General features: G+C 44.1%; 1 protein-coding gene and 1 long non-coding RNA gene across 2 annotated transcripts in view; one reads left to right on the top strand and one right to left on the bottom strand.

Annotated features, from left to right (window-relative positions):
* LOC310633887 (nuclear factor interleukin-3-regulated protein-like) overlaps positions 1–11,428 on the top strand; it is a gene marked incomplete at its 3' end in the record, with an annotated part of 30,752 nt that extends 19,324 nt beyond the window's left edge. The window contains exon 2 of the mRNA XM_083351830.1: positions 9,071–11,428. Coding sequence (XP_083207956.1) covers positions 9,553–10,890 — 1,338 coding nt within the window. The 5' untranslated portion in view covers positions 9,071–9,552. The remainder of the gene's footprint in view (positions 1–9,070) is intronic.
* LOC310633889 lies at positions 100–2,477 on the bottom strand. The gene is made up of 3 exons (XR_014491109.1): positions 2,388–2,477; positions 595–2,310; positions 100–452 (listed from the first exon to the last, which is right to left on the bottom strand). It is a non-coding gene; the product is annotated as an uncharacterized lncRNA (long non-coding RNA).
* Positions 11,429–15,530: the final 4,102 nt, after the last annotated feature.

The raw sequence follows: 15,530 nt of genomic DNA, 5'->3' as shown, positions 1-15,530 counted from the left end.
CTCCCCCTCCTCGTCTCTTGTCGCACAGGACGACACAAACACTCCGGCTCTTCCCCTCCCTTCTTGACTGACCTACATTTTTTTTTTTTAGGACGGGGCGAGCGGGCGTCGTGGTCTTTATTGTGCGAGGCAGCCAAGCTGAGGAGATTCGGGAACTCGGGAGGCTTCGAGACGCTCCGTCTTGGCTTGCTCAGAAGAGCGAATGGCAGCAGGGACGTGTGGCTTGCCTCGCCTCGGGAGAGCCATCCGAATACCCCCGGGGCTCAGGGTCTTCATGACAAGAGACCCTTAAATCTGTTGTCGGCCTTGGGATTTGCAGCCTCGGCGTGCCAGGTTGTCTCTGAGGAAGTGCAGAGACCCTCTGCCAAATTATTAAGGACGCACACCAATTTAGCTTAGCAAGAGATGGGACTGGAGATGCAGAAAGAGGGCCAGAAAGGGTTCTTCCCTTTCTTCTCTAAATCAGCGTTTCCCAACCTTAGGAACTTGAAGATGCGTGGACTTCAACTCCCAGAATTCCCCAGCCAGCATAGCTGGCTGGGGAATTCTGGGAGTTGAAGTCCACGCATCTTCAAGTTCCTAAGGTTGGGAAACGCTGCTCTAAATGAAATTCTCCACCTGACCACAGGAAAGTAAATAAGGAACAGGAAGTTTGTAATCCAGTGACTGGTTGGCCCAGGAAGGTTTCATCCCTCCTTCCACAATGCTTGTAGCTGTGCAAGTAAACAAAACCTTTTAGCCTCTGCAGGGCTGGGCGAGGGAGAGAAGGTCCAGTGGCCTCCCTGTGAGCAGCTGGCCACTTTCTGGTGGGCGTCTGGTTCCTTCTGATTAGGAGGGTTTTTGCAGATAAGTGAAGTAAGTGGAATTTGTTAAATGATGTTAAAATGCACAGTGAGGAGGATTGCTCAATATAGCTTGCTTATTATTTGGTTAGGAAATCCTGATTCTGCTTTTCCGATGATAAAAATGAAAGCAAGTAAAAGGAAGGACTATCAACTATTCTACTTGGAGTACATTGCTTATATTTTTCAATTTTTTTTAAAAAAAAATCCCAAATCCGTCAGTGTAGGAAAAAGTACATTTGGTCTTTCACGTAAACCTCCTTTTATTCATCCTGATCTTTTCCAGATATGCTACTGCAACGCCACTGGTTTAATTAAACTTATGCCCAGTCTTTCCTCCATTTTTATTTTTACAACAATAGCCCTGAGAGGTAGGCTCAGCTAAGAATCAGTGATTAGCTCAAAGTCACTCAATTGAACTTTCATAGCCTAGTTCTAGTACAACATTTTAGTCACCCACTAGGTCACCTGTGGTCCTGTTCTCTGTTCTCTTCTGAGAGCTGAGACCCTTGTAGTCCAATATAATTGGAGATAGGGTGCCATATGGGCTGGTTTTAAAGACAGAAAAATAACATTGTTTCTCTACTTAATTAGTAGCAGAATTAAAGATTACTACTAATGTGCCACATTTCTTCCTTTTTAAAGAGACAAAAGAATATTTCTATGTAGTTTTATGTTTTGTATAACACATCATGTTTCTAAATTTAAAATGCCCTTTTAAAACATACCTTTACCATGTAGTCTGAAGAAACATGTTATGTTACTCAGAAATATTTAAAACTAACCAATTTTGGATGAATAGAATCACTAAGCAAATCACCCCCCCCCCCTTCCCCAAATTTAAACATGATAGCTGGGCTTGGAACAAGGCTTAACTAATGTTCTGGATTCGTGCAATACAGTGAGTTACAAAATAATTAAATGTCTTCATATAGAGTAGTGCCCAGTGTGTTGTGAGTGTAAATGATGGCATGTCTGAGAGGATGCTGCAGTGACATAGCCACTCCAGGCCAGGGAAGCAAATCAGTAAAAGCCTTTGCATTATAACATCATTGCAGATACGTTCTCATTTGGGTGTCATCACCATCCACTGTAAGCACTGCTGCCTGCAGACTCATCTGCACTACTTTTTTTTCAAGCTGCTGAGGGCAGTTTTCACAGCACTTGCTCCATCCCACTACCAATTTCATCTTTGCCAGAGTCCAGATATGTAGTTTTGGAGGACCTGGCTGTATTCTCTATGCTCTATGTACAATCAGGATTTGAACCCAGGACTTCCCAGCCTATGCCCACATAGTCAGCTCTCTTGATCATGGTTCCTGGGTGAAGTGAATGGAAGGGCTTGCCGAAGAGGTGGAGCTGGTAAGAAGCATCCACGTGGCTGAATGGCACCTGTGATGCTGCTGTTGGAGGCTAAGAATAGAGCAGAAGAGGCTGACTTTCTGTACTTAATAGGTGTTTTGTCCACCTGCTTTCCATGCAGACACAAGCTAAGAATAGAGCAGAAGAGGCTGACTTTCTGTACTTAATAGGTGTTTTGTCCACCTGCTTTCCATGCAGACACAAGAATCAGGCAAATGTTTAGCTATCAAACCTCTAGGTGAAACATTCTTCTTTTGCCCATCTTTAGCCTCCATTCTCTTTCATTGGCTGTCTTCCCCCCCAAAAAAAGGAGAAAACAGATTTTGCCTCCTCCTTTTTGTTCCTTTCCCCATCCCATGCACTAAGCACCGATACCTCAGTTGTTCTATAGAGCCAAGCAAATGCCATTTCAAGGCATTTCAGTAGCTGTGCAAAACTTGTAACCGGCTTCACGAGATCCCATAAAAAGTTCTTAAGGAAATCTGTAAATGAACCCAGGGGAACATTTGTATTTTCTCTATTCCTCCTTTTATTCAGAATACAAGATAATCTATGTAGAGTTCCCTCATTTTATTTTACCCCACTACAAACATCAGAGGCTGGGCTGAGAGAGAGTGACCCTAACCCAGATCACTAGGTGAGTTTCCAAGGCTGAGGATGGTTCTCTAGAGACCAATACCTTCACCACTACACCCACTGCCTGATGCACATTTCACTCATGGTCTGTGTAAGGCTACACACTAATGCTTAGTACAGAATGATTGAGCAATTTTTGCTTTAGAAACTCTGCCTGCTCCAAGACACTTAGCTCAGCTGGCCACATTTTTGCAAACAGAAAAACAAAGGTCTGAGTTGTAGACATGCAGTGAGAGGGGGGGTAGCTGAAAAGACAGTTGTGAAATCTGAATTCTAGAAGCTTGTTTGGCACAAGATAGCAAGTCGGGTTATTCATATGGATGATTTTTTTAAAAAAAAAACACACTTCTACTTATATGTGTTTAACATCAGCTTGAGTTCCAGCCGTAGCAAGCAACAAGAGTTCAATCCATGTATGCAAAACTGCCTGATGATTTTGTGCAGAGCAAACTGTTTTTAAAAGGCAAAAGAATGTGAGCCAAGCTATTTTTCCTCTTAATTAGTTGGCAAGCTTGTCTACGCTTTTATTTTTAAACAACAGCTGAACAAGTAGAAAATAAGCAAGGAAAGTCTTCTGAAGTGGTTCATCTCCATTTCAGAAAGGTTTCCCTGTTCGTGACTGGGTATCAGGATGCTGTTGGAAGCATGTACAGGTAGTCCTCAACAACGATAATTGGGACCAGAACTTCCATTGCTAAGCAGTGCAGTCATTAAGTGAGTCATCGTGTGGCTGCACCTGATCTTATATTTTTACTGTGGTCATTAAGCGAATTCAGCTTCCCTCATTCACTTCGTTAGTCAGAAGCCAACTGGAAGGCTGCAATTGGTGGTTATATGATCCTGGGCTGCTGCGGTTGTTGTAAATATGTGCTGGTTGCCAAGTGCCCAAATTGTGATCACATGATAGCAGGGACACTGCAATGATCGTAAGTGCGAGAACCAGCCGTAACTCACTTTTTTCCTGCACTGTCATAACTTTGAAAAGTTGCGAAACAAATGGTTGTAAATTGAGGACTACCCGTAAACTGAAGTCTGAAAAATATTGCAGCTCAATTCACTTGGGTGTCATCAGCATTATCAAAGCTATGTAGAGCCTGGTCTTAAGAGGACCATTACTAAGGTGTGTACTTAAATGGAGAATGGAAAAAATGTCACAGTCATAATGGGAGTGGCTGGTATGCAGAATGAAAAGTGTTACCAAATTTTGAAAAGGCTAACTCTGGGCCATCCGTTGTCATACCTCATGTGCTCAGGCTTTTCTGGAAAGTTGGGCAGGGCCGCTGTCAAAAAGAGGCTCAAGAATGAGGGAATTTGACATTGGGATGTGAAATGTATTTCATGAATATTGCAGGCAGGAGGGGAGGGAGAGAGGGAGAGGTTTCATAACCTGTAGGGTAACTGCTGCATGCAAAGCTCTGCTGGGCTGACTAGATTTCCCTAGGGTAGCACTAAGCCCCGAAATGTTTCAAAACAAAAAAAGAAGAGAAGTTCAGTTGCCATGACTTAACTTCCAGACAAGATGGATTTAGCATTTGTTAAATTTTACATAGCTGACTATAACCCCTTCGGAGACCCTTCCCATTTAAAAAAGATAAACGAACACCACCCATATGTTTGACACCAGGGCATTAAAGTTATGATTCCCAATCACTAAATGGGAAAAACACAACTTTAGGTCCAAACAAAATGACTTAGCTACGATGATTAGGGTCAGTTGAAACACAGAGGCCCAAGCTGTAACAACAACTTCTTTGGGGTTATTAGATCTAGGTTGCAAAAATCTAGACAATCTCGAGGTGGCAGAAATGAAATACGAGAAAACTTTAATTCTTGCTGATATCTAGTTGTCATCCAGACTCTTTAGATATTCAGTCTCTGCCTAGAATTGCTATCCTTTGAGTAACTTGACCTTTACCAGCAAGTTATACACTTGCTGTATTTCTGGTTCCTTTCTCGTTGGCATCTTGATATTTCTGCTTAAATTTTACCTTGGTTAGTCCTGAAACAACCAGTGGCCTTTTCCATTCCCCATAGGACCATTGGAAACCCTTTGCTCAACACAGAGTCTCCTATTGCTCCCTAAAAAGTTTCTGCTTTTTTCTTGATTGAGACTTGGGACAGATCATTCTAATGGCAAACATTCAACTGGGCCAGGGGTAGGCAACCTCGGCTCTTTTATGACTCATGGACTTCAACTCCCAGAATTCCTGAGTCGGCTATGCCGACTCAGGAATTCTGGGAGTTGAAGTCCATGAGTCATAAAAGAGCCGAGGTTGCCTACCCCTGAACTGGGCCATCCTTTCATTACAGCATTATAACCTGCAGCTGCTAGTCAGAAGGTTCCTCGCCCCCCCCCCCCCCTTAGAGTAGATGTGGAAAGCAAAGGGGAGGAGGCAGCTGAACGGTGCTGGCTCAGCTCCAGACCTTATAGGAACAGAACATTCTTGCTTGGAAAGTGGAGACACGATCTGCAACAGTTATTACATCACGAAGCAGTTGTGTGGGAAGCCCTGCCAGGAGGGAACCTAGAAAAGGGAGTGATTTTTTGGAAGGTGCAAGTCAAGGGAAGGAATCTGCAGAGCAAAGCAACCCTCCGGGAGGAAGTGTTGGCTTGCCTTCCGGAGGGAATTTTGGATTAACTGAGTACGCTGAAATCCATTCCAAACATACCAATAGGAATAGTAGTCCTGCCATCCCAGAATTTTGCAGAGAAACTGGCTATAAAATTGGTTCTGGGTAGCCTGTTGTGGCCGGGGAGTGGGACAATAAAGAGACAGTGAAGTTGACTGTGAGTATACGGACATTTTCTTTATATAGATTTGAGGAATCTTAGGAGGGCGTGGTGGTGTGTGAATACCATCCACAGATAATACACCATGAAGCTAATAACGTGGAATTTGGATTGGGTCGTAATAAATCTGCTAATTTCTGAAGCACCAAAGGTATTTTTCCCTGCAGAGCTTCCTTCTGGAAGTTACTTGTAATAATGAGGATGGCATCACTTGACCAAGTTGAAGATCTAACTCTGTGTGGGTAGCCCATTAGCCAAAGCACTGATTAGTGTTACACTAGTTGTTCAGGAAGGAAAATGCCTTCTGTTTGCCTTGCTTCAGGGCCTTGAAAAGAGAGCTCTTCCTAGTGTAACCTTAGCTGTTATTGTTGGCCAAAGAAATAGCATTATAGGGGCAAGTTTAAAAGTTCAGCTCTGACTTCCTGTGATGGTCTCAGGTTCTGTTCAAGAAAGATGTCCAGAGGCTTCCCCTAGACCAGCACTCATTAATCCCAGAAGCTTTAATAGCCCTTTCTACAAATATGGTGACACGACTTCATTTTTCCTTTAAGATTTTGTCTAGGATTATTGGGTCTTGTAATTCAGAATTCAAGAAACTCATTCCTAGAGGAATGTAAACTTATTCCATTATGGCTGCATTCTCGTTAACACACTCAACTAAATCTGTCTGTTCGCATATCCTGCTGTGCCCAAACAAATAGATCATGTTATAGTTTACCATGGCAGTCTGGGTCTGTAATAAACATTGGATTCCTACAGCATGTTGAATCACAAACAACCTTGTCCCGTGTTAACTGGTCTAAGGTATTGTATAAACCTAACATGCATGTTATTTTGGATGTATGGGCTTGTTGCTTTCATAATCAGACCTTCTGTCCTGTGTGCTTTTCTGCTTACAGTCAGATTTGATTTTCAGAACTTCATTGCACTCCTCACTCATATCACTTTCCTTTGTTCTGAACAACTTCAGGCCATTCGGCTTTTATTACAGGAAAGCCCCAAGCAGAACTTGATTTTTAAAGTGAAAACATTCAAAGGTTACCTATATTGTTCTCTTGAATTTGAAAGCCTGTTTGTGACGCTTTTGTGAATGCAAAGCATTTGGCATCGTCAGATGCACTCTTTGTCTTCTGCTTTGCTTTTGATTATTGCTTTTATGTAACTGTACAACCGTACAGTTGTACAACTATGTCGAATTGGTAAGATCCAGACTGACCTCTTTTGAATGCTATCAGACCTACTGCCCCAAGGGGGTGACGCAGACTGAGAAGTAGGTCAGCTTCCTCTACCTGCCTGAGCTTGCAGGATCCTGGTTGTATACACCCAATCCAGCTTAGTAGTAGTTCCATGTGTCCTCTAAGACACGAGGCCGGGCCCTGTAGGCAGATCAAGGTGTGGGATTTGGGCTTAGCTAGAAAACTCTTTCTCATTCTGGGTCAAGGCAAGAAAATAATACGTGGACCTAGAGGGAGGATGTTGTCACTTTGAAATCAAGGGCCCAGGACGATCGCATCAAGGAAAATTAGGCAGGCCGGGAATCTGGTGCACCCCAGTACAAAATGATAGCAGTCGCAACCTTCCGATTTAGCACCAGGTGATGGATTTGGGAGGAGAGATCAAATAAAAGGTAAAGTAAAAAAAAAGGCTCAGAAATGCTCCCCCCCAATGCTGATCATCTTTTTCTTGTAAAGAATAGAATGATTGTGATAAGAACAGAATCCTCCTTGCTCATATATATAGGCCAAATTTCCTCTGTCTAGTTGGAGGCTAGTCTACTTTAGTATTTTTAAACAGACTACATTGTTTAGTATGGCAGTAGTAGGACCTGCTGTGAAAATGTAAGATTTCTTTTTGGAATACTTAGAATGAGCCTTGTGTCTTTCTGATGCTTTCTTTTGCTCATGGAAAATGTTTTGTAGGGCAGGGGAGCAAGGAGAGAGGAAATATCTTATAGAAGAAATGTCCAGGTTTGAAAAAAGAAATGCGTCGCCCATTTTTCTTTCTGTGGTTTGGTGTATGCATTTTAATTTCACCCAGATTATTAAAAGTGGCAAATGCGTATTTTTTTAATAGAAAAACTCATAAAATATTGACACTTGCTCTGTAGAAATCTGTATAGAAGGGTGTTCATGGCTTTCTCTATAGAAATCCTGGCACCATCCAAGATACTGCGTGCTGAATCTGGTTGGAAATTGGTGCAAGGCTGATCGTGGAGCAGACTAGTAGTTATCAAGACAGCTCTGTGGCTGGGGCCCCAGTTCTTAGCAGTATTTTCTCCTATTGGTCTCCAATATTGCCTTCTCAGCCTCCCTGCTGCTATTATTTCTTTGTAAAAAAAAAACAATTTGTAGGCCAGTAGGTTGTTGGCGCTGTGCCGCTCTCTCTTTTCTGGAACTGTTGTGCAATCCATAATCATCAGACCTGTTTTGACTGCCTAGCTTGATAAATATTCAGTGTTTACTGACCTATATTCCTGCTGCCTGTGCCTGGTGCGTGTAGATCACATGCGAGAAGAAAAGGGGGGGGCTTGCCATCATCGTGGGGAGCGTGCGTGCCACTTGGTACACATGGCCTTGCCTTCCTGGGAAGGAGAGCTTCAGCATTCCTATCTATGTGTCATGGTGGAAGGAAGGTTGGGGTGGCGTTCTTTGTGCAACCAGTCTGGCTCGCTGGCCTATCACTCAGCAGTCAAAAGGGGGCTGGAAGATTCCCTGCCTTGGATCTCTCGGCTTCAAGGTTAAAAATCCCATTCCAGATCCACTGCTTGTAATCTCCCTCTACTCTCCCTTCCTCCCTTCCTTCCCATGTTATGAGAAATGGGGGGGGTGGTTGTCTGTGTCTGTGTGTGTGTGTGTGTGATGGGGAGAGTACATTGGTGAATGAAATGGAACTAAGTGGCACGTTTTAGGTGTATCAGTGTGGCATTGTCCCTACAGGCATGTTTGTATGCAGACATCTGAGAGGGAAAGAGGGTTTTGAAAGAGGAGAGTCGGATCGTAATACAGTGCATCACTGTATCTGAGAGACCTCTAAAAAAGGTCAAATGTGACTCCTTTGTCTTTCTTGGGGGTATGCCAGTTAGAAAAGTAGTTTTTCTCTTGTACGTTTGGCAGAGATTGCAGTGTGGGTGCAGCATCTCTGGGGTGTGGCATGCTTTGGGTCTGGGGCGGGGACAAGGTGGGGCATATATTTTGATTGCCAAGCAGAAATTACAACTGAATGCAGTTCTGCTTCGGGGGACTGGGCTCACCCTTCTCCCCCCAGTAGAGGCAACCTTGCATTTCTTTCTGAGGGGAGCTGGAATGTGGGGTGTGGTCCATACAAACTAAGGGCCATGGTGATGCTGTCTGAACCTGCTGGATTATGTAAACAGAGCCTGAGGTGTGTGACAGCACTAGGCAGAAATGTAACACCCTCTTTTTGTATCCTTCCTCCCTAGGCGTTTCTGCTGCCTTCTGGGCCTGACCCAGCAGTTGCTGTTGATTCTCTTCCCTTCCCACTGTGCCTGCTGTCCAGCCACATCCCGGCTCCTGTTGTATGTAGCACTTTGGCAGAAAAGCCACTCCGGCTTTACTGAGCTGAAGATTGAGGACAGTAAAATCCTTCCAAGGAATCTGGAAACAGCCTCTTTTCGGCAGGGATTTGGAATATGGTCTCCTTGTATTGGACAATTCATTTTCCATTGATGGGAGCCCAGATCCCATCTGTCTGTAGCAACTGGAGGACGGCTCAAGGCCATATTGGATGTAGCTTCCCCGGCAATACAGCTTGGTAACAGTTTGGTGTGCACAGCTGGGAAGAAGTATCCTGTGGAACAGCAGGAACAGCCACCGCCACAGTTCTGAGGAAGGGAAATACTCCAGCAATAGACAAAGTGCATCTGGACATTTTGCCCCCCTTCCCTCCCTTCCTCCCCACCCCATGATGGAGAGTCTCAACTCCCCCACATTATGTGTGGCTGGGAACTTTCCCGAGTTCCATCAAAACGGCATTATTCAGCGAACCCGAACCCTGAAGAGCAAGCCGAATGCCAACTGTAGGCGAAAGAGAGAGTTCATCTCCGATGAGAAGAAGGATGCCAGCTACTGGGAGAAGCGTCGGAAGAACAATGAGGCTGCTAAGCGCTCCCGGGAGAAACGGCGCTTCAATGACCTGGTTTTGGAGAATAGGGTGCTGGCACTCAACGAGGAGAATGTGCGGCTGAAAACAGAGCTACTGCAGCTGAAGCTGCGTTTTGGCCTCATCAGCACGACAGCCTTCATGGAAAAGAGCCAGCAGCTGAGTACTGCCAGTGCCAACACCCCAGCAATCTTATATGGTGTTGGTAACAGCAGTTTGTATCCCAGTCCCCTCTCCCGAGCCCCCCACTCAGAGGATTCGTCTGAAACTGAGCAGTCAAGCCGGGACAGTGTAAGTGTATCGGTAGCCAAGTATTCCCCCCGGGACTCTCTCTCTGACCTGTCTGATGGCTCATCTCGGGACAGCCCTCTCCCCCAGACGCTTGAGGAAGCCCAGGCCATCCATCGTGTCTATGGGGATGCTCCCTTGCAGCCTTACCCAGAGCCCAAGGGTTCAGTTCCCCGCAGTGTGATCCTCTTCAGTGCCAATGGCTTTACTGCAGTGGCCCCTCCGCAACCCTTGCTTCCTGAAGAAGCAGAGCCGGCAGAAGGCTGTGGGAACCAGAGTCCCAAAAGCCACTGCAGGGGGCGTGATCCCCACTGCCCACAGGGGGAGCTCCAGACGCACTCAGGGTATTGCTCAAAGCCCCAGAGCTGTAATGCTCCTGCCGGTTATCTGGAGGGGGAGTACATAAAGAAAGTTGAAGAGCCTAGATCCCCCTTTGAGGGCTACACGAGTGAGGAAAGTGAAGAGCCCCCTTGGGGATGTTCCTCTGCTCCCTTCCCTGTGCCGCTGGACACCCACCCTGACGTGAAGACCGCAGCTCTCCCACACAAGCTTAGGCTCAAGTGCAGAGCGCACAGCAGTGGAGTTCATGAACCGTTCCCCGGATCTAGCACTGCTCCAGCTGGCTGCTGCCAGGGAGCTTCGGCGGCCTCAGATTGGGACAGTGACCGACATGAGGAGATGTCAGCCCTGGTGCGGCAAGCCTTGTTTCTGAACGAGCCTCCTGCCTCCAGTGGCAACTTGGAAAGACTTCTGTGTCATGGCTCAGGGCTGCCCTCAGATCACTCAGTCCAAAAGGACCATGTCAACAGGTGGGAGGATGCTTGTCATGATGATGGCCCCAGACCAACTTGAAGAAGACCTAGGTGTGGATAAAGATTTGGAAAGTAAGAAGAAGAAAATGAACTGAGCGTTGATACAAGAAAGGGATTTTACATGGCCAAATGAGCATTGGAGAAGAAGGCCATGGCTCACCTGGACCTACTGGCTTCAGAATCTGGGGGGGGAATAGGAATCTTGAGAGAACAAAGGAGGATAAGTAGGTTGAACGTGGGGGATAGGGTGGGGCTGCCTCAGAAAAAGACTTTGGAATGACTAAGGTATAGTGGGTGATGGGACTCCTGCTCTCCAGAATTCAGTATGTAGACGGGATGTGTTTTGCTGGGTGGAATGCCTAATGGTATTCTAACAATTCTGGCATTGTGATCGATAAGAGAGCACCCAAAAGTTGGCGTCTAATCCATTCTGCACTGATGTTAAGGTTCTTGGATACCCACAATAGGGATGCCTAAATGGATTGTCAGTGACTGTATTTTCTCTGTCAGAAATTGCTTGGCCAAACCAAGCATTGTGTGTTTTTAATTACTAAAATAAACCTACAGAAAAATGTTGAGAAATGCTTAGAGTTGCTGACTGACTTGGGAGTGGAGGAAGATTGGCACTGAACACAGAGGTGGGTAATTGTCTCTTTTAAGGGCAAACATTGCCCTTTCCATCGAAGAGCTTCACAAGGAGGAATAAAACCACATAACGTATATAAAAATAGCCAGTGAATTAATAAAATAACAATTATTTGGAATGATATTCCTAGAAATTATATGTATGATCAGGATCAGGCCACAAATTATTCTTCATAAATGAATGAAAATTTTAACGGGTTTGAAACCAACGAAGAAGGGCCTAGCAATGTGCTGTTTTCACTGAGCTGCTGGAAAAATTTGGTTTCACCTCAGCCAGAAAATGGCATATGAAGAGGTCAGGGTGCAAGGAAGGTTATGTAGAGTTAAGAAGGTCAAGCTTTAGTATCAAATTGATAGCTAATGTAATTCTTTCAACACCAGTATAATGTGTTTCTTGCATCTTGTGCCAGTAAATAGGAGTAGCATTTATTTATTTGAGTTCAGGATTCCAAGTCTTCCTTCTAGTTGTAAGCGTAGTTGACTTATGGTTTTAATCATTTTCTTACCATTGGAGGAAATCTTCATTCTCCCCATGTGGATGTGAAATATTTAAGTCTACAAACAATGGATATTGGAGAGGTTGATGAGGGGCTAGGTTAAGAGTAGAGCTGTGATTCAACTTTTGATGTTCATAATGTGCATTTTATTTTCTTAAAGGAAATGTCTTAATTTGAGAAAAAGCTTTCTTGCAATAGAGCATTAGAAAGTGTGATTGCTATTTAGTACAGTAAACCCTTGATTTAATGGACCTTTGCTTAGGGGCTGTTGGACTTGGCAAAATCTGCTGCGTCCAGGCGCTGAGCTATGTCCTAAAATACTGATGAGGTCTGTTTTTAGCAGATGATGTATGGCCACAAAAGAGATATTTACTGTTATCAGTAAAGAAGGCTTTCACATGTGCAAGTGTGTTTGGGAGTTGAAAAAGCCTATTACTTATTTAAAAAGTTTTTTAAAAATGCCTGATGCATTTATCAAACATTCAACTTTAAGGGACACCCTTTAATCTTGTTAGGGATTTATTGGATGATGGTGGTGATGATGAATTTCCAAGAAGTGAAGGGTCTGAGGCATTGTGATTTAGCTTTGGGAAGTATATCATTTTTGCATTAATTCTATTGCAATGAGACAGGACAAAGACTGTCCCTGGACTAAATTTTCTGATTTCTTCATCATATGTATTGCTAGTTGCTTCGGAGAAGGGAGGCTTGAGTGAGTGATGGACTGATGCTATCGTCTGTTTTTAATCCTTGCCCATCACCTGGTTTTCTGCATCACTGACAGGGCTATTAGCCTCTTTTCCAGAGCGGGACTTTCTCATTTGATTGAATATGTGGGTGAGGGTAGGATTATCCATGATTACCTGGGGGAAGAAAAACTGTGTCATCAAAAGTAGGTCACTAGCTCTCTCTCCCCCCCTCCCCCCCCCCCCCGCCACGCACACAAACATGCATCTCGAGGCTGGATGAAATCCAGTGTTGTATCAGGAAGCCTGCCCCTCCACAAAACCTAGCCTGTGTTGCCATAGTAACAGCAGCAGCTGAAAAGGGAGCAGAAAATGGGTGAGCCGAGAGGGGGTGTGGTGAGCCCCAGATTTTTTTATATTGCTCTGTACCGACTCCTTGACTACTAGGGGAGCCTGCTGCTTTGGTCACATCAAACTCCAAGGCCCCTGCAGGAATTGCATCCCCCTCAAAAGAGGAGGATGCAATGGAAATCAAGCAGAGGCGCCAACTTCTTTTTATTACCAACCTATTACACAGACCTTTGGCAGGTGGCTATGTTCCTCTTGGAAGGATGAAAGAGTAGGGCCACTCATGGTTGGACTGTAGCAGTGCACTGTATATGGGGCTGCCCTTGAAGACCATGTGAAAGTTATACTGCTTCCGGGTACTGTGGTGCATGCAGTGTTGGATGCTCCTCGGTTTGCCCATATCATGTTGTGGCAGTGCGAGTTATAGTGGCTCCCATTTTCTTTCTAGGTGCATTTCAAGGTGCTGGTTATCACCTTGAAGTCCTACATGCACTGGGCCAGGTTATTTGCCTTGGGTGGTCACATTCCAGGTCCCTTCCCTGAAATGCTGCTAAGAGGACCTAGGAAGCATGCCTTTTTTACAGCAGCCCCAACTCTATGGAACACCTGTCCCCTGCATTGGGCAGACCCCACTGTTTTATTTTGGCTCTTCTCCCAGCACTAGGGTGGAATGAGGTTGGAGCCTGGAAATAGTTGCTGGACGCATTGGAGAGCAATGGCTGAGGAACCAGGTTTTGTTTTTATGGTTTTATGGTTTTTACTGTTGTTGATAGCTGCCTAGAGTTGTGTCTCTTAAGATCATATACATCTTTTAAATTAAAAAAAATCTACTCAAAAACTGTAAAATGTTCAAGAGTGGAATGAAATGCAACAAACATTCAGACAACCCTTCAACAAATAGGGCCTAACCTTAACCTCCTCAACCTTTTGTAGCTGAAATCCTGAATTTATTAACAGTGGCAGTGTATAGAACGCACCCATTGTTAGCTGTAGCACTGGCAGTAACTTTCATGCATCTTGGAAGCATTAAAATGATTTAATAACTATATTCAAACATACAGCCAAATAGAAATGAATTGCCCTAAACCAGTCTTCTCCAACAGAATGTTCCTTTCAACTTTTATAATTCCTAGGCAGGATGGATAAGTCTGGTTTATGTTGCCATTGACTGCAATGAAATAATGCATATGAAAGTTATGAATGTCACAGAACAGTCTAATAAACTAATCTAACAAACAATACAAGCTGGAAGGAACTTAATCAGACCTGGAGTAAAACAGCTTCCCATAGTAGTTCTACCAGTTTAAACTTAGAAGCTACTTAAGTGTCCCTTTTCTTTGTTAAATAAATGTATCAAGCTTTATTCTCTTAGACTTCCATTTAACATTATTGTGCTCCCAATATTTTTGAAATATTCCTAAGAATCCTACACAACAAAAATCTGCCAATTGCAGGTTTTCTACATGCAGTAAAAAGTTCATCTAACTGAAGAGGTCATATTATCTCTCAGTTACAGTCAGTGCTTTTTTTGTAAAAGAAAAAGGTGCCGGAACTCACACATGTCATACAACCTACCTTGCCTACCCTACAAGGCTCCATCCAAAAAAGGTGCCGGAACTCCGTTCTGGGCGTTCTATGACAAAAAAAAGCCCTGGTTACAGTACTTCCCATCTTTGTAATGATGGTATCTTTTTTGTTCTTTCTCATTGGCCTGATGAACTGATCCATCTTGGTCTTCTCTAATATGTTCATTAAAAAATTATGATGCTGGTCTAGTTCTAAAGGTAGCCTGCAGTTCAGAATGAAACAGTGCCACTTGTAACAATACACTCTTCAGTTCACAGATAATTCCCAAATATTTCTAGATGACCATTGTGTTACATGGCATTGAAAATTACCTTTAGATAGTTGAGTATATGTAGATACATCAGACGCTCCCAACTCTAGTTGGAATAATTTATATAGTAGCTCTGTTTATTTAGTATATGGCATATTATACATGGACTAGTGGTAACTCTTAATATCTGCCTCTTAGTATCAGCTGTGAGTGGCATAGAGCTGTTGCATTGTGCCCTGTTCATGAACATCCAAAGGGCAAACAGAAATGCTAGATTGGATGAGTGTGGTCCACTCTGCCAGTGCTCATGGCATATCCCTGGAGCTTGTTTGTAATGCAGGGAGAGTTTGGCATCACACACCCCAGTCAAGAAAGTATATGCAAGCTCCACTCAACTCAATTGCATGTGACCACTTTCTCGCAGTGGCAATCTAGCAGTGTGAACAGGCCCATGAGCTGATTGTGGGGCAGGAAATAACAGAGTATGTGATAAATATTGCTTCATTTCAGTTGCAGTATTTGCCTTGAAGATGAAACGGGAGGGATAATACAAATCCACAGCTTTGTCTGTAAGCCCTGAAACTCAGAAAACTAGGAAGGTGGAGTCAAAACAGTTCTACCATTTCATGGGGATGTGCTGTGTGAAGGTAAAGGCTTTGTGATTAGT

Source organism: Vipera ursinii (assembly GCF_947247035.1).
Source record: "Vipera ursinii genome assembly, chromosome: 2".
In the NCBI taxonomy this organism is placed as follows: domain Eukaryota; kingdom Metazoa; phylum Chordata; class Lepidosauria; order Squamata; family Viperidae; genus Vipera; species Vipera ursinii.
The sequence above is the reverse complement of the archived record's forward strand: the minus strand, read 5'-3'. Positions and strand labels throughout refer to the sequence as shown.